Source organism: Brachyhypopomus gauderio, chromosome 19 (assembly GCF_052324685.1).
Source record: "Brachyhypopomus gauderio isolate BG-103 chromosome 19, BGAUD_0.2, whole genome shotgun sequence".
Taxonomy (NCBI): Eukaryota; Metazoa; Chordata; class Actinopteri; order Gymnotiformes; family Hypopomidae; genus Brachyhypopomus; species Brachyhypopomus gauderio.
In genome coordinates this window covers 9,144,528-9,163,839 of record NC_135229.1, presented here as the reverse complement: position 1 = coordinate 9,163,839, position 19,312 = coordinate 9,144,528, and the positions used below count along the sequence as shown (strand labels likewise).

The window sequence follows — 19,312 nt, the reverse complement described above, 5'->3', positions numbered from 1 at the left end:
TAAAATATATATACAGGTGCATCTCAATGCATTCTAATATCATTTCAGTAATTCAATACAAAAAGTGAAATTAATATATTATATCGATTCATGACAAATAGAGTGATCTATTTCAAGTGTTTACTTCTGTTAATGTTGATGATTATGGCTTACAGCCAATGAAAACCCAAAATCATTATCTAAGAAAATTACAGTATTATAAAAGACCAACTGAAAAATGATATTTAATTCAGAAATTTTGGCCTATTGAAAAGTATGGACAGTAAATGCACTCAATACTTAGTCGGAGCTCCTTTTGCATTACTGCTTCAATGCGGCGTGGCATGGAGGTGATCAGCCTGTGGCCCTGCTGAGGTGTTGTGGAAGCCCAGGTTGCTTTGATAGCAGCCTTGAGCTCATCTGCATTGTTGGGTCTGGTGTCTCTCATCTTCCTCTTGACAATACCACATAGAGTCTCTATGGAGTTTAGGCCAGTTTGCCAAGTACAAATCTTTAAGCTGCTTGATTTACTTCATCCAAGTTTCTCATATTAACTTAGTTTACCTTAGTTTATATCAGATCAACTTGGTTTATTTAAATTTATTGCAGATTAATTTGGTTTATCTTAGTTTATCTCAGTTTATCTCAGATTAGCTCAGATTATTAAGGACGAGAGTCCTTTTCTCCCTGTCCCTCTGCTCTCTTTGTTTAGAAACGTTCTGTTAATATTAACTGCTGTGAAAACTGCTGTGTTATTAAAGTCTTCCAAACGATCTGCTCTTAGACACACTACCAATCAGTATTCACAAACATAAGCACACATTCTCCTCAGCGTGTGTATTTTGACGTTATTTATAATAAAACGATCACATAAGCCACGTTTTTTGAGGATAGTTGTGTTTTCAACATTTTCTGACTTGGGTCAAGTTCCCACCTAAAAGGATGGCCTTGTGCAGCTCTGAACAGCTACATGGCTACAGTCTCCATGGCTACAGTCTCCATGGCTAAAGTCTCCATGGCTACAGTCTCCATGGCTAAAGTCTCCATGGCTAAAGTCACAAATACTGCCCTGGAGTCATCATTATGTTTTAGAACATTCTGGAAGCTCAAATGTGGTGCCGTATCGATTTTATAGTGGTACAACGCAAGTGGTATTGACTTAATCCTGTTACTGCAGCGAGTGCAAGCATGCCAAAGGTAACTCAGCCTGCGGGGGCAGATGTACAAGTACACTGATCGATTGGCCAGTGACCTGTGCTCAAAGTTTCTCCCGCAGTCACGTGGCAGGTGTGCGAGCCACTTCCTGTTGCACGGCCTCACACTACTCACTGATCTTCTCTGGTTTTCTAGTTACGGCGGATGCAGGAGATGCTGCAGAAGATCCAGGAGCAGATGCACACTCAGAAAGAAGCATTTTAACTCCTACAGCGACACCCTATGCACTCAGAAAGAAGCATTTTAACTCCTACAGCTACACCCTATGCATTCAGAAAGAAGCATTTTAACTCCTACAGCTACACCCTAAGCCTTCCCCAGGGTGCCGCTCCTCCAGAGAGCCCCCCACACACCCACCCCGTCAAGGCTGAGGCGCTGTGGGGTAACGTCTCCTCTCGTCTGCTCATCAGTCTCTCCTCCAGCTGCCACAGTGAAGCTCCATGAACTTGTTAACACACAGTAGTGTCCTCAGCCATGACTGAAGTCCATTTTCCCTCCATTAGGTGTGAATGCAATATGACAACACTGACCCTGACTCTTACCCTAACCCTAAAGCTGACCCTGACCGTAACCCTAGACCTGACCCTGACCCTTACAACTAACCCTTGAGCTGACGCAGACCTTTACAACTAACCCTTGAGCTGGCCCTGACCCTAGAGTTGACCCTGACCCTAGAGTTGACCCTGACCCTAGAGTTGACCCTGACCCTGGAGATGACCTTGACCCTAACAACTAACCCTTGAGCTGACGTTGACCCTTACAACTAATCCTTGAGCTGTCCCTGACACGAGTTGACCCTGACCCTAGAGCTGACCCTGACCCTTACAACTAATCCTTGAGCTAGCCCTGACCCTAGAGTTGACCCTGACCCTAGACCTGACCCTGACCCTAACCCTAGAGCTGACCTTGACCCTAGAGTTGACCCTGACCCTTACAACTAACTGTAGAGTTGACCCTGACCCTAGAGATGACCCTGACCCTCTTTTAGATGTGTGTGTAATATGGCTGGGCTTGTACCCACTCCAGGTGCTCTACAAAATCTGTCAAACTGCCATTACAGACACAAACAATGAAGAAAAATGAAACAAAAAATGAAAACGAAGCAAATTTCAGTTTGCTTCTGAAACATCTTGTCTGGCTTAAAGAACCAAGAGGCATGTTGTCTTTCCTGTGAAGTCATGATGTTGAGGTGCGTGTCGTGTTTCTTACAGATGTGAATACCGCGTGACTCTGCCTTTATTGAGCAGCTATGGAAGCGGTTGTGCTTTGCATGGACTCCAATGTGTACATGGTCAACATGCTTCCAGAGCCTAGCATCCTATTATAGGCTAAAAACAATGTCGCCATTTAATAATTCCTACCATGAGCTACTTTATTTGTATTATGTTGGTAAATGGATGCATTTTGTTGGACTATATGTACATGCTTTTGTTTGTACTGCTAAAAAAATGCCAGAAGTGGCTTCCTTGCATAACCCTAAAATGTTTTATTTTCTTAGGAATGAAGTAATAACTGAAGTACTGTAGAGCAATATTTTTGCTAACAAAGCTAACGTTTTGTTCTCCTGTAGAAGTTGTCACAGGTCTCTCATCACAAACAGCATGACAGTGTGACCAGAGAATAGTGACACAAGACTCCAGTGATGTGTATTAGTGACCCTAGATATGCAACGCAGAAGCTCAAACGAGTCTGTACTGTTCACTTAAGGATCATTATCTTAGTAGCAGACATTTAAGACTTCATGCGTTCGTGTAAGGTTATGATGTCCAAAAGCAAAGATCACCATTACATTTTAAGGAGAAGATTGTCAGTACCATGACTAAATGTGATTAATGGGGTGATAAACTGTGGTAGAATTAAACATGGAACACGATAGAAAATTCACAGATAGAAAATGTTTCCTTTTTATTACTAAACTATACTTACCCAGAAGAAATAATAGATGATATATAAATTCCTTCATGTAGGAGTTAAACTAGTCGCAGAAGTCCCAGGTTCTACGACATGGCCCAGAAACAAGCCACTGACTCTAGGTTAAAAAACAGACCCATTACAAATGTAACCATGCAAAAAACATATTTTAAAGTAACACTCTAACCCTGAACCTAGTCACTCTACTCAAAGTGACTCTGGCTTTTGTGGCCTGTACTGAATGAGGGCCACATCTAACCCTAATTCCTAACCCCTACCCCTAACCCCTAACCTTGATTCTAACCCTAACCCTAACCCTCTTCTGCCCTGAACTACAAGAACTGTGAGCTGACAAAACTCTTCTGTGTGTGAAATGGGCAGGTTTTTTGTTTGTTTTTAGGTTTGTTTTGGCTTAATTTTAGTTTCATTTTTACTACATTTTTCAAAGGGGTCTATAAATATTATATTCACCTAGTCATGTAAGAACTTTATTTTAGATGGAGGCTACATTTACATTCTTTAAGAAACATTTCTTGATTAAGTTAATATAAGGTATTATAAATGTGTATTTTGTGACCTATTTTAACTTGAGGACCATGTGTAGGGTCTGTTGTGTTTCTGTTGCAAGATTTTGGGTTTATAGTTTTTGCTCTGATGAACAACCATTATTTTAAACTAGTTTCTAAGCCTCTGTAACTCATGTTCATTTGTTCTAATGAGAACATCAGTATGTGGTTTTTGTTTAATCTTTTTTATATGAACATGACCTTGTTTGGTTATCATGAATGCAAAAAAAAAAATGCAGTGGTTGATTGTAATTATGCAAATAACTAAATCATATTCTTTAAGGTAATAAAACACGTATCTTCTCACCTGGTTGCATTTGCTCATTGAATCCATTTGCCAATAAATTAGCAACACATTTAATACATTCCAGATTTAATTCACACAATTTAATTCAGATTTAATTCACACTATTTAATTCAGATTTAATTTGCACTTGGGACTTGGATTTTTATCTTAGACAGTTTGGAAACATACCAAAAGTGTCCATGGACCCCTCACAACACACCACACCCCTCACAACACTCCACACAACACACCACACCCCTCACAACACCTCCAACCCTAAACACACCCCTCACCAGACACCCCACCCTCCACACACACCCCTCACAACACCCCACCTTCCACACACACACACCCCTCACAACACCCCCACACACCCCAACCCTCCAAACACACCTCCCACACACACCCCTCACAACACCCCAACCCTCCTCACAACACCCCCCACACACACCCCTCACAACACCTCCCCACACACACACCCTTCACAGCACCCCAGGATCCACACACACCCCTCACAATAGCCCTCACAAACCCCCCACACACACCCCTTCCAACACCCCCACACAGCCCTCACAACACCCCCACCCTCCACACACACAACACGCTCTTCCATCAGTCTCTATGACATTTGCAGAACAGAGTCTTGAATCCTTCAGTTAATCTAATGTTTCCCAATGCACCAGCACTTTTCTCCCCAAACTGCAACACATTCAATTGAATTTCTTGTTTCGTCATCGTTTAGTCTGGATACCTAACCGTAGCTCACAGGGCTAAGGTACTCATCTCTTATCACACACACCACTCCACCCACCACACACTGCTAACACAGGTGGAAAAGCTGCTCTGCACATTTTGATCTTTGCCCCAATTCCTACAGCAAAGACCACAAAGTAGCAAATCAGAACAGCCCCAAAATCTAGATTTCGAGTGTATTTGTGCTTTTTTATGTGTTTATGTGTGTGCCTGTGTATTTGTGCTTTTTATATTTGTTTCTCTGTTTCTTTTTTGCATGTCACACTATGATTTTGCAGGGTATAGCACTTATTTATGGCACTTAAAGTCCATCTGGAGCCCCTCTAATACAATCCTACATGCTCATAGCACCGAGCTGAATCGTCTAACGTATTGGTGTAAATTTATTTAGTGTGGTGTCTTACCATTTGGTCCTCAAACCCGCGGGTTCCTGGGATTGTCAAGGGCTTCTTCCCTGGGCCTGGACCCGGCAAACCCGGTCCTGGTGCTAGTCCATGCACCCACCTTCCCTCCAACCAAACCCATACCCCTCCCCCAGGCCTAAACTTAACCCACTCCTCCCTCAGCCCTAACCCTAACTCCCAACCCTAAACTTCACCCTAACCTCCTAACCCCTAACCCCAACCTCCAAAGGGCAAATCTGCAGTCCTGGTGAAATCTAAAGGCTTTTACATTTTTTTTGTTTGACATCTCCAAAATACAAATTCCAATAGTGTAATTACTATAGCTTCATTTAAGCTTATAGCTTAAACCAGAACATCATATTTGGTTTTTTTTTTTTTTTTTTTTTTAATTGTTTTTATTATACACTGCTGCAGTGTTCAGGGACTCTGTACCAAGCCGAGTCATTCAGAACCCTGGACAAACAGACAGTATGAGAACTCTTCCCAGTGCCCTTGTGTGGGTGGTTGTTTGCTAAGCAACTTTGTGGCTTCATGTCAGCTGGACATCCTGAACTGCCAAGCTAAATATTAGCACACGGAGCTCGACTGGGTTAGCCTCGCCTTCCATGACTCTAGTAGCAGCAGCTCTAGTTTTAGTGGCTCTAACTGCAGTAATTAAACTAATTTACTCAAACTCAATTGCTCTTCCCAAGCATGCAGTGGTGTAGGTGTGTGTCCTGCATCTACATGTGCTCTTTAACTCTTAACCCTCCTGGAGAGGGAAGAGCTGGAGGAGTCGATCCTGTGCAGCTGTGTAGGCAGCAGATTCACATCTCCACTCTCTGCTCATCAGCTCATAAGTCACATGATGCCAACCACTGCAAATCACATCAGAGTCCACACACGTGAGCTTCCCAAAGCTCAGTTTGCCAGGTCAGACTAAAGCCCACTGTGAACTAAACACTAAAGCCCACTATGAACTAAACACTAAAGCCCACTGTGAACTAAACACTAAAGCCCACTGTGAACTAAACACTAAGGCCCACAGTGAACTAAACACTAAAGCCCACAGTGAACTAAACACTAAAGCCCACTGTGAAGTAAACACTAAAGCCCACTGTGAACTAAACACTAAGGCCCACTGTGAACTAAACACTAAAGACCACTGTGAACTAAACACTAAGGCCCACTGTGAACTAAAAACTATAGCCCACTCTGAACTAACCACTAAGGCCCACTGTGAACTAAACACTAAAGCCCACTGTGAACTAAACACTAAAGCCCACTGTGAACTAAACACTAAAGCCCACTGTGAACTAAACACTAAGGCCCACTGTGAACTAAACACTAAGGCAAACTGTGAACTAAACCCTAAAGTCCACTCTGAACTAAACACTAAAGCCCACTGTGAACTAAACACTAAAGCCCACTGTGAACTAAACGCTAAAGCCCACTGTGAACTAAACGCTAAAGCCCCCTGTGAACTAAACGCTAAAGCCCACTGTGAACTAAACACTAAGGCCCACTGTGAACTAAACACTAAAGCCCACTGTGAACTAAACACTAAAGCCCACTATGAACTAAACACTAAAGCCCACTGTGAACTAAACGCTAAAGCCCACTGTGAACTAAACGCTAAAGCCCCCTGTGAACTAAACGCTAAAGCCCACTGTGAACTAAACACTAAGGCCCACTGTGAACTAAACACTAAAGCCCACTGTGAACTAAACACTAAAGCCCACTATGAACTAAACACTAAAGCCCACTGTGAACTAAACGCTAAAGCCCACTGTGAACTAAACGCTAAAGCCCCCTGTGAACTAAACGCTAAAGCCCACTGTGAACTAAACACTAAGGCCCACTGTGAACTAAACACTAAAGCCCACTATGAACTAAACACTAAAGCCCACTATGAACTAAACACTAAAGCCCACTGTGAACTAAACACTAAAGCCCACACTAACATCTGCGTGTCCAGTGGTGGCACATCCATCCACGGCCATGCAATCCACACTCATTTACAGTTTTGCTTGCATTACATATAGAAAATGAACATTATGTTCATCCTTCCATGGACAATATTAATCTGCTTGATTTATCTGCCTGATTTTAGCTGCATGATTGATCTGCCTAATTTATCTGTGATTTATCTGCCTGATTTATCTGCATGATTTATCTGCCTGATTTGTCTGTGTGATTTATATTGCACATTACAATACTTATTTCCCCCCACACTTCTGATATAACATTTAAGTCCTGATACATTTGTAATACAGAATGATGTATGAAATTAGCAGGGGAAGCAAACAGCTTTCCAAACTTCCTGATATGATAGCTTATATCAGGTAACCACTGATCTGGGGTCAGAGCGAGCTGTGCTACGTTCAGCATGTTTCTCTATCAGGGTTCACCTACAAATTCCTGCTCATATAACATATAACGAACAGAGATGACAAACAACACTGAAAAAACAAGCCAGTGTAGTGCATGCCACACAACAACATCGACTGCAACAAAGGCATGTCTGCCGATCTCAGGAGTGCAGTTGATTTCAAAAAGCAGATAATCTGCGTAATGCAGAATGATAGTGGGGTGAGTGCTGACACTGCGTAGAGTGAGATTTATTACACACAAATCCATAATTCAAATCCATAATCCAAATTGGCAGAACAGTCCAAGGTCAAGGAACCAAAACAAACAACAGAAATGCATGATCACAAAAACAGAAAAGTAAATAAAGTATACGGAAAGAACCTTGGAACAGGCAACCTGAGCAATACAACTGACACCAGGCTAAAAACACAAAAGAAAGAACATGACAGAGGCCAAAACACAGAACTAACCCAAACCCTATATCTACCCTAAACCCCAACCCTAAACCCTTTTAAACAGTTTTTTTTTACTTTTTATGAATTTTATAACATAATTGATTGGAGATACAGTGTGCCAGTGCACCAAAAAGGTTTTGACCTGGAACCCTGAACCATAACCCCAAAACCTAACCGTACCCTAAACCCTAACCCCAAAACATAACCATACCCTAAACCCCAACCCCAAACCCCAAAACATAACCGTACCCTAAACCCTAACCCCAAAACCTAACTGTACCATAAACCATAACGCTAAACCCCAAAACCTAACTGTACCCTAAACCCTAACCCTAAGCCCCAAGACCTAATTGTACCCTAAACCCAAGCCCAAAACCTAACCGTACTCTAAACCCTAACCTCAAAACCTAACCGTACCCTAAACCCTAACCCCAAAACCTAACCCTTTACAAATAAGAGAGAAAATGAGGAATTGTGGAACTAATAAAAGGCAAAGACAAGGAATCAGGAAAGCAAAAGAGACACATAACAGGTAAGCTAGAAAACCATGAAAATGTGCCATATTTTGTCAATTGTGATTTTTACACCCCAATCGAAATTTGTCCTCCGCTTTTAACCCATCTGTGCAGTCAGAACACACACACACACACTAGTGATTACTAGGGGGCTGTGGATCACACGTGCCCAGAGCGGTGGGCAGTCCTAGCCCGGCGCCCGGGGAGCAGTTGGGGTTAGGTGCCTTGCTCAAGGGCACCTCGATCATGGCCTCAGGTCTGGGAATCGAACCCACGACCCTCCGGTCACAAGACCAGTTCCCTAACCGCCAGGCCATGACTGGCCACAAAGAAAAGTATCAGGGTAGAGCGCAAACGCAGTGCCCCACTACCAGAAATTATGCAGTTGAGACTCCTGCATTTGAGGAATTCGCAAGAGTCAGCACAGCCTGAGTGCAATGGCTGAGCCTTACCTTGGGCGAACCACCTTCCTGATCATGGTCTCACCCCTGCCAGGTAAGTATGGAGCTATTGGATGTGACTTTTAGCAAAATCACAGTGGTGAGTGGTAGGGTATTGAATCAATAGATCACACTAGAGTGTAGACATCTCAACTATATGCTTATGGATTACAGTTCCACTGTACTGATGGAGAGGTTAGGTATTGGGGATTCCTTTATAAATGTTATAGTACTTACTCAGGCTGACTACTTATTAGTCCTTTAATATTCAGCAAAAACAGATTTTATTTATGTTTTGTTCTAATATTAATGTTAATGGATTCCTGTATGACACTGAGAGGACATGGAGTATGTTGATTTGTATGACACTGAGAGGACATGATTTGTATGACACTGAGAGGACATTGAGTATGTTGATTTGTATGACACTGAGAGGACATGGAGTATGTTGATTTGTATGACACCGAGAGGACATGGAGTATGTTGATTTGTATGACACTGAGAGGACATGGAGTATGTTGATTTGTATGACACTGAGAGGACATGGAGTATGTTGATTTGTATGACACTGAGAGGACATGGAGTATGTTGATTTGTATGACACTGAGAGGACATGATTTGTATGACACTGAGAGGACATGGAGTATGTTGATTTGTATGACACTGAGAGGACATGGAGTATGTTGATTTGTATGACACCGAGAGGACATGGAGTATGTTGATTTGTATGACACTGAGAGGACATGGAGTATGTTGATTTGTATGACACTGAGAGGACATGGAGTATGTTGATTTGTATGACACTGAGAGGACATGGAGTATGTTGATTTGTATGACACTGAGAGGACATGGAGTATGTTGATTTGTATGACACCGAGAGGACATGGAGTATGTTGATTTGTATGACACTGAGAGGACATGGAGTATGTTGATTTGTATGACACTGAGAGGACATGGAGTATGTTGATTTGTTCTGTACTTCTGCATGTAAAATATTAACGACTCATCATAGAGCTGTACAAGCTACGTCAGACCTCAGCAGGACCTAACAGGCCCTGAGCAGGACCTAGTAGGAGTATATAGGAGAACTGTATATGGGTAAAATAGGAGTATATAGGAAAACTGTATATGGGTAAAATAGGAGTATATAGGAAAACTGTATATGGGTAAAATAGGAGTATATAGGAAAACTGTATATGGGTAAAATAGGAGTATATAGGAAAACTGTATATGGGTAAAATAGGTGTATATAGGAATACTGTATAGGAGTAAAAACCATTCCAAGAAAATATAATATTGTAGATGAATAACATGGGCCAGCTGAAACAGAACTGTACAAAGTAATGGTGTAGGTATGGTGTAGATATAGTGTAGTAATGGTGTAGGTATGTTGTAGTAACGGTGTAGTAATGGTGTAGGTATGTTGTAGGTATGGTGTAGTAACAGTGTAGGTATGGTGTAGTGGTGTAGGTACGGTGTAGTAATGGTGTAGATATAGTGTAGTAATGGGGTAGTAATGTTGTAGGTATGTTGTGGTAATGGTGTAGGTAAGGTGTAGTAATGGTGTAGATATAGTGTAGTAATGGTGGGTGTAGGTATGTTGTAGGTATGGTGTAGTAATGTTGTAGTTATGGTGTAGGTATGTTGTAGTTATGATGTAGTAATGGTGTAGGTATGTTGTAGTAATGGTGTAGGTATGTTGTAGTAATGGTGTAGGTATGTTGTAGGCATGGTGTTGTAATGGTGTAGGTATGGTGTAGTAATGGCATAGATATGGTGTAGGTACGGTGTAGTAATTGTCTAGGTATGTTGTAGGCATGGTGTAGTAATGGTGTAGGTATGTTGTATGTATGATGTAGTAATGGGGTAGGTACAGTGTAGTAATGGTGTATGTATGGTGTAGTTATGGTGTAAGTACGGTGTAGTAATGGTGTAGATATAGTGTAGGTATGTTGTAGGTATGGTGTAGTAATGGTGTACGTATGGTGTAGGTACACCATATATTTTTTATTATATTTATACTTTATTATAATATTTCTTATTATATTTTTGTATTCATCATTTTATCTTTATATTGTATATGTTTTATTCATATAATATTGAATAAAATGATTCATATAATATTGAATATAACGCTTTTCCTAAATATGCAAATAAACATATCTATATCTATATATATATCTATATATATATATATATATATATATATATATATATATATATATATATATATATATATATATATATATATATATATATATATTAAAGTTGCAATAGTACACAACAGTACAGTATAGTAGTATAGTATAGCTTTTGAGCTGGTTGAAAAATCAGAATGAATATGAGAATGCTCTTTTTTCCTTTCTAACTGTAATGACGAGATGCCATTGGGTTCATTATAACAGTAAGACCAGGCATAATCCAAAAGTCATATCATCATATGGGCAGTAATATAGGTACTGCTAGCACTTTAACTCTGAAAGTTTTGTTTAAATATCTTGTCCAGCTGTTTGTAAAAATATTTGAGGTCAAATTGTTCCACTGAGAAACGAAAACTATTCCAGTGCCAAACTTTTCTTGGTAGTGCAGTCAGGCTATTGAACTCGGCAGTAATTGCCTCATCTTTACAGATTTGTAATTCATAAAGTTGTTGAGTTGTATGGCGGTTGTGGTCCAGTCCTGTTCCTCGGACGACGAGGGATGTGTTCTTCTAACCATCTCCACACAGGCTCAAGGTCCAAGCACGGTAAACAAAGCCTCTGATCTTTTAACCCACTTGTCATTTGGGGCCAGCACACAAGAAGAGCTGGCGGTCTGTCCCCGTGCAGTGATATGGTAACTGTGTAACCGTGGAGATTACAACATTCCTCCCTCATCAAATCAAGTCTGGACCCGATGGCCTTTCAGGGCCTCTTCATAGAGTGTTGTTGGAGGACTGAACCTTTCAACCTGATGAAGAAACAGCAGGTCCAGATAGAGGGAGAGAGATAGAGGGAGAGAGATAGAGGGAGAGGGAGAGAAGAAGGGGGAATATAAAATGCCAGTGATTTGATCACTGATTTAAGCACATTAGAAGTGTTTGCTGTTCTGATTAGTTCACTAAACTCCCCCGTAGACTGGCGGGCGGCCACACGTTGATGTCCACACAAGATCTTTGCACCATGACTCAAAATGTAAAAAAAACTTTTTTAAACGATCTCACTCATACTTTGGATTTTTATGAATGCTCAGTGATGATTTCAAAAACAAACAAAAAAAATCTGTTGTTGCTGGCAGAAACCCTTGTGTTTTTTTTATGCGGATCTTACAGAAATCATCCAGTATTTTTGGGGGGAAACACCGTCGATGTGGCACTGCTGGAGACATCACACCTGTGTCTGGTGGACCCGCTGAGATAAAACCCCATATTGACTTAAATTTTAACCTGCCAAATACTTTGACAGAGCACAAAGACTCTGAGCGTTCAGGAAGCGCTACAGTAAAAATCCTTTTTCATAAGAGCTGTACACACTCAGTAGTTGTATCAATACCTATAGGTAACACATTTTTGTGTCACATGAAACCATCCAAATTTTTTGCAGGATAAACAAAAAATTTGTTCATGTATTATCCTTGCAGTCAAACCACTGCTAAGAGTGTCTTCACAGCGGTATACTGAATGACTGACTGTTAATCAACCCCCCCCCCACACACACACACACGTACATATCCATTCAGCCTGTGACCATTGTACCCAGCTGCTCCACTTGATCACAGATGGGGGTGAGGTCCAACTCCCTCCCTCTCCCAGAACCCTATAAAACTGTGGGCCTGCCTCACTGTCCCCAGTCTCTTCCAGACCTGCATCTTCAACAGGTAAGCAGGTTACCCATGGACATCTGCACTTGGAAAGAAGGGAAAGAACTGTTAGAAAAACAAGAGGTTATATAGTTAATGGACTTTCACCAAAATGTTTGGACAAGGCTTAAACACTCACATCTCTGAATGTTTAATTAGAAATAAATAAGGTCTCTTGTAGTATTTCTGACATAATACCTGAAAAGTTTAGACACTGGTTACTAGCATTTTGAAAACTTTGTAACTTTGTAGTCCTGTTTTATCTGGGAGGTGTTCAAACACAGACTGAAGTCTGCGAGGTAGAAACTGAGACCGTGTAGATTCAGCCTACGCAGTCATCTTAATGTTTTTTCTGTTAAACTTGTTCATGCCTGCATTTGACTGCAAACCCCTTTATTTCATAATGCAGTAGTGTGAGATTTTGTACTCCTGAGATGCTGTTTCACTCACTTTCCTCCTGTCTAACAGAAACACCATGAGGTTTGTGGCTATAACACTGGCCTTTCTGCTGGCAGCAGGTAAGGTGTTCCTCTGTATATCTGAAATGCCATGCTTGGCTTCTACAAACAATAAAGTTTCACTGTTCAAAATCCCCATGGCCAGTAGGATGCAGGAGTCTGTGGAGTGTGTATGGAAACCACAGGAGTGAAAAGCTTGAGTGTTTCTTATTCCATGTGTCCAGGTTGCCAGGCTCATTCTATACAGTCTGACTCCGTGTCTCAGTATGAACATTTAAGGGCTGGAGTGGTGACCTTCCTGAACCAGGTGAAGGAAGGCTCAAAGCATGCCATCGATAATCTGGATGATGCTGACTTCAAGGACCTCAAGTAAGACATAATGTCACACTTAATTCATTTAGCGCTAATTCTCAACCTTCACGTCTCACGGCTTCAAACGAGCATTAATTAACTGCCCTACCAGACTGACCTTCGTTTCGGCTCGTTTCTGCGTGTTATACAGGGTGCAGCTTCACAAGTCCCTGGACAAAGTTGAGATGATGCTCAATTCTGCCTCAGAAAGTCTCAAACCAGTCAGAGATACCGTTGGCCCAACTGTGGTGGATGCCGTCCAAGGGGTCATTGCGACTGTGAAGAAAGATGTGGATGATCTGCACAAAGACATGAAACCCAAATGCGAAGAGCTGCGTGCCGTGGTCAAGAAGCATCTGGAACAGTACCATAAGAAGCTGGAGCCAGTCGTCACAGAGTACCTGGAGAAGAAGCGCGAGCAACTGAAGGAGTTTAGCCAGAAGATGGAACCTGTAGCCAAGGAGATGAAGGGTTTGCTCTCCACCAATCTGGAGGAGACCAAGACCAAGTTGACCCCCATTGTGGAAGCCATACGTAACAAGGTGATCCACCGTGTGGAGGAGCTGAAGGCCATGGTCGCCCCTTACGTCGAGGACTATCGCGAGCAGACTGGAGGTTTCTTCAAAAGTCTACAAGAAGACTTTGAATCTGGAAAACTGCAGACGAAGCTTGCCAAAGTGGCCGAGGAGCTGAAACCTCAGCTGGAGGGTGTTTTTGCTACCATCCAAAAGGCTTTTGATAAGGCATAAAACCTTTCAACCATGTTTGTTCACTCACATATCCTCAAAAGGTTTGTTTTTTCTACAAATCAATCCACCTCGAAACACTGTCACCAGCAATGAGACCTGTAGGGGCTCATAACCACATGGTCTTTACAGGCCTGTAGGGGCTCATAACCACATGGTCTTTACAAGATCTCTGTTGTGCTGTCCACATTCATAATTCCTGTTCACATTCCCTTTCCAAGCTCATGATGCAGGCTAATGTGGTAAGAGGATCTTTCAACCGGCTTCTGGGAGCAAACTCACACTTTGTGGAACATTCTTAATGCCTGGTCTTTTGCTGTACTTCTATGGTGTCAGAAATTATGACAAAAGCTCAATAAAAATACTGTTTCATACTAACTATGTCTCAAGTGTCCTTCACTAGATATTTGACCAATGATAAATATTCAATTATTATATTATCAACATGTAATTTTTTTAGTTTTTATTTGCGGCATGATTCTGCACAGCTTTATTGTGCAATACGAGTCCCTAATAATCACAAAGAAAAGGTAAAGAAGAGAATATGTACATGGAAACCACAAACAATAGTTATAGTGTTGATGAATAAGTATATTAGAGTAATAAATCACAACAAATAGACAGAAACCTGAGACCTGGTATAGATTAGATTAGATTAGATTTAGTTAGATGGATGAGACAGATGACCTTGTGAATGACCTCAGGCGAAAGCATTTCAACACTAACCCATAATCCTGTGCTGTATGAGCATTAAAGGGATCTGAGGTCCAATATTTCCTTTAGTTTCATCCAATATTCATCTTTAATCACATCGTCTACCTCAAGAGCAGCAACAGAACATCCGAGACTGGACGCATGAGAGTAACACACCTAGAACTCACCAGTGTGCATCATAATATTTAGTATTCAAAAGACAAAGAATACTAAATTCATACTGTAATTTGATTTGAAAGTAGATCTTTATATCATACAGCTGAGGTCATTTCAATATGCTTGGACTCTAGGTTGGTTGCTTTTTGAGGTGACGATCATTGCCCACCATAGCAAGCAAGCCTCTTTGAGGTGCAAACAAAATAGTGCCCTCTTAACTTGCATGGGACAGAGTTCCTAAAAGCAGTATTTTATTATCAATCTGTCTTTGAAATCACCATATTTTCTCTAAAGTTATTAAGCAAAGTTAGTAACATTTTTCTCCTACATGTTTCAAAATCCCCCCACCAAATGTCAGTTGGTCTCCTCATAAGAGGAGAGTATTAACTCATCTTTTCCAGCTTGCCTTTAGGCTGCTGGGAGGTCTGTCTGGTGTTTATTTAGCAGTTGACCGAGGGCACAGTCCAGGTGGGGGGCTATTGAGGAGCTGGTTCCCCAGTGTGCATTGGGGTCAGAGGGCAGGTTTGTGCTTGTGCTAAAAGTCCAATTAGCTGTGTGCTGAGAGCTGTCACTGGGTATCAGGGATGTTTGATCAATTGATGGCGTTCTCTTTTTAGTCAATAATCGTGGGTAATATACATGTAATTAATCAGTACTTGATCTTAATGTGGGGTATGACTTGTCTCCGAGGTACCGAGGGACCCTCTGTGGAGGGACGGCATGAGATTTTGAGTTGAAGTCTCATTTACATCTCAGACCTTATAAAGCTGGCAGGAAGGCTCAGTGCTGCACTGATCTGCAGGAACACGCTCACCTTCTTCTCCCCAGCAGCACACGTCGAACAGCGGCTTGGACACAACCTGAGAACAAGAGAACGGAGCTGGACCAGAAGCCTGGATGGATGGTAACCCTGAATGCGCCTTTCTGTTCTGGACTCAATATTGTGGCTGTCATAAGAAAACCTAGCAGCTCAATTCTGTAACGTCTGAAGTGATGTTATGCTACTTAGAACATCGGCTGCCATAATGAGTGGGCCAAGTCCTTGGAATAACATCTTGTAAGTCCACTGGCAGAGGTTAAGGATATTTGTTCTTTTCCTGTGCTTTTTGGAGATTTCTTATGATGGCAACAATTTATGCTCATTTATTTTCTTTTTTTTCATTTATTTACTGTGAAAGTGTTAATGTATGTATATTACATTACATGCATGTTCATATGTATGTTTTTCTTCCTGTGGTCCTTGTCTTCTCTGCCTGGGCCCGTAGCTGCTCCACTGAGCCGTGTCTGCCCACCTGCTCTGCCCACCTGCTCAGAGGACATTGGCACATGTGCCAAAGCGCCTCAGGTAGCGAGGGTCAAAGTTCAACTAGAGACGTACAGCCTCTGGCAGCAGTTTGACCAGCTTGGCACTGAGATGATTGTCACAAAAGCTGGAAGGTTGTATCAAATAAGTCATATCTGTAAAAAAACTGTAAAAACATTTTATGGTAATATGTATTTTTCACTGACAAGTTATGTTGGTCATTAAAATCCACCACTGGGTGGCCCAGCTAGTAGAATTCCTTGTTTATAGTTCTATTTCTATGCCGAGCAATCACAGTCCCTCCAATGTGGATGTGGATATTCACTGAATATTCTGCTTTTTAAACAATGGTAATGAGAGCATGACTAAGAATTACTTTCGTGTGGTGTCTTTTCCATCTGTCTTCCAAAAGGAGAATGTTCCCTACATTTCAAGTGCACATCTCAGACATGGACCCTACAGCAGAGTACGTGCTCCTAATGGACTTCATTCCTGTAGATGACAAGAGATACAGGTATGAAGTATGCAAGACTCTGGACTCAGTGGTGATCCATGACGCCTGTGATATCCCTGTAGTCCAGAATAACTACTACTGGACACTGCACATTAGTTCCAGTTTTTACCAATCTTGGTCGGGATACCAATTGATAATTGTACACTTGTTTTGTATAGTCTTTGTATTGTTTGTGAATGTCATAAGTTATTGTGAAATTGTTTGTATAGTCTTTGTATTGTTTGTGAATGCTATCTATCTATCTATCTATCTATCTATCTATCTATCTATCTATCTATCTATCTATCTATCTGTCTATCTATCTTGCTATCTTGCTATCTTGCTATGGTGGAACTGAGCTATGGCACAGTCACCTGGATCAGCTGAACAGTATGTGATCCAAACGTGGATGTTCCCTTCGCAGGTACGCCTTCCATAGCTCCTCATGGCTGGTGGCAGGACGTGGGGACGCACCCGTCCCAGGAAGAGTCCACTTCCACCCGGACTCCCCGGCACGCGGCTCCCAGTGGATGAAGCAAACCGTCTCCTTCGACCGCCTCAAACTGACCAACAACCTTCTGGACGATAATGGCCATGTAAGTCACACACACCCACGGAGGCGTGGATGTACGTACACACGAGTGTGCACAGGGGGCGTGTCTGATTCAGAGGTGTGTTTCTTGGACGTGTAGATCATCCTCAACTCCATGCACCGGTACCAGCCGCGGCTGCACGTAGTGCTGGTGGAATCACAGAAGGACACACGGTTCTCCGCTCACCGCAACTTCTGCACCTTCTTCTTCCCAGAAACGCGCTTCATCGCCGTCACCGCCTACCAGAACCACAGAGTAACAGCTTCGAATACCCGAACACAGATCACACGTTTCTAACTAGCACAGCATAGTAAGATACAACTGTGAGCAGTAACGGAAGTGTTTGTCATCTTTCTGCTAAATGGATAACAGGTCTGCTTTTCTTTAATATACAGATCACACAATTGAAGATAGCCAGTAATCCTTTTGCTAAAGGCTTCCGGACCACAGACCCTGATAACTGGTACACTGTCCTTGTCATTGTGCAGCGGTTGTGTTCATAACAATAATCCCTTTATACAGCTGTGCAGTGAGAGGTCCAGGGCCAATCTGACGGTCTTTCTTCGTCCTTAGCAGCACGTCACATTATTCTACCACTATTAAAGTGCAACTCAATCACTGTAGTGTGCAATTCCATTTACTAATAATTGTGTTAATAAACTGCACTGATATTCTGCCCACATTAAAACTCTACTCTGTGCTTACTCTGTTACTCTGTACACACTGATACTCTACACTGTGTGTCTTATATTCTGATATTAACTACGTAAGGATAGAGTACGGAGTTAGTTGCTGTATTCCAGTGTTAGCTGTATAGCAGTGTTAGTGTTAGCAGTGTTAGGGTTAGCATTAGGTGTGTTAGTGTTAGCAGTGTTAGGGTTAGCGTTAGGTGTGTTAGTGTTAGCAGTGTTAGGGTGAGTGTTAGCAGTGTTAGGGTTAGTGTTAGCAGTGTTAGGGTTAGCGTTAGGTGTGTTAGTGTTAGCAGTGTTAGGGTTAGCGTTAGCAGTGTTAGGGTTAGTGTTAGCAGTGTTAGGGTTAGCGTTAGGTGTGTTAGTGTTAGCAGTGTTAGGGTGAGTGTTACCAGTGTTGGCAGTGTCTCATCCTTCATCCTTCCTGTACAACTCTAAAATGATCCTGGCGTTCCTGTATGGGACAGGCTGGCTGGAGGATCCAGATCCCGGATCACTCGATCCCCCTTGTTACTGCGCCCACGAGAAGGAAGATCACTAAAGAGATCCAGTAGTGACACCCAGAGGCCAACAGAAAAACACCATTTCAACAGTGAGTCTCATCTACTCTCTGTATGCCATCCTAATACAGTCACTCTCTGTGAAATTAATATAAGTAACACAAACTTAAAGAAATGGTAATGATAATGATATAGCCTAACTATAATAACAATAGAATAGACTTTAACTAATCCAACTTTAGCAAAAATATCAATTGTGTTTTTTTGGGTGTTTTTATAAAATATATATCCTTAATGTCATTTGGTAAAAACAGCAGTAGCCACATCTTAATACTTACTGGATGTTAACTGCTTCAATCTATAACAAGATTTCAATGTTGATTTTTTCTTCCGTCCCAGAGTACTGCGTACAGCCTTGTTTGTCCTCCCCATCATCACGCGATGAACTGGTCCTTCCATTCACTGAGGAAGTGGTCAGTACCACTGAGAGGAAGCGCAGGGGGGCAGATCCTCATGCCCACTCAGCTTCAACTGCAGCCCCCTTCCACTGCCAGTGGGACAGTCCGGAGAGTCAGGAGCCAGGCTGTTTGGGTTAA

The 19,312-nt window shown here is 41.9% G+C and overlaps 3 protein-coding genes and 1 non-coding gene across 7 annotated transcripts in view; 3 read left to right on the top strand and 1 right to left on the bottom strand.

The window, feature by feature from the left end:
- The window catches only part of septin4b (septin 4b), a 40,938-nt gene extending 36,961 nt beyond the window's left edge, over positions 1 to 3,977 (top strand). For all 4 annotated transcript variants that reach the window (XM_076981271.1, XM_076981272.1, XM_076981270.1 and 1 more), the window contains exon 11: positions 1,330 to 3,977. In XM_076981271.1, coding sequence (XP_076837386.1) covers positions 1,330 to 1,398 — 69 coding nt within the window. In that variant the 3' untranslated portion in view covers positions 1,399 to 3,977. The remainder of the gene's footprint in view (positions 1 to 1,329) is intronic.
- Positions 3,978 to 8,775: 4,798 nt separating this feature from the next.
- On the bottom strand, positions 8,776 to 8,939 carry LOC143483425 (U1 spliceosomal RNA). Its single transcript, XR_013122504.1, has one exon. It is a non-coding gene; the product is annotated as a U1 spliceosomal RNA (small nuclear RNA).
- A 3,756-nt stretch (positions 8,940 to 12,695) lies between these two features.
- apoa1b (apolipoprotein A-Ib) lies at positions 12,696 to 14,646 on the top strand. Its single transcript, XM_076981915.1, has 4 exons — positions 12,696 to 12,731; positions 13,182 to 13,231; positions 13,396 to 13,540; positions 13,674 to 14,646. Exons 2-4 carry the CDS (start codon positions 13,189 to 13,191, stop codon positions 14,269 to 14,271), a joined length of 786 nt encoding a protein of 261 aa, XP_076838030.1. The 5' UTR covers positions 12,696 to 12,731; positions 13,182 to 13,188; the 3' UTR covers positions 14,272 to 14,646.
- A 1,609-nt stretch (positions 14,647 to 16,255) lies between these two features.
- LOC143483364 (T-box transcription factor TBX1) lies at positions 16,256 to 18,030 on the top strand. The gene is made up of 5 exons (XM_076982202.1): positions 16,256 to 16,575; positions 16,854 to 16,955; positions 17,359 to 17,530; positions 17,627 to 17,782; positions 17,923 to 18,030. The coding sequence occupies exons 1-5, from the start codon at positions 16,274 to 16,276 to the stop codon at positions 18,028 to 18,030; spliced, it is 840 nt and encodes a 279-aa protein (XP_076838317.1). The 5' UTR covers positions 16,256 to 16,273.
- The last annotated feature ends 1,282 nt before the right edge of the window (positions 18,031 to 19,312 follow it).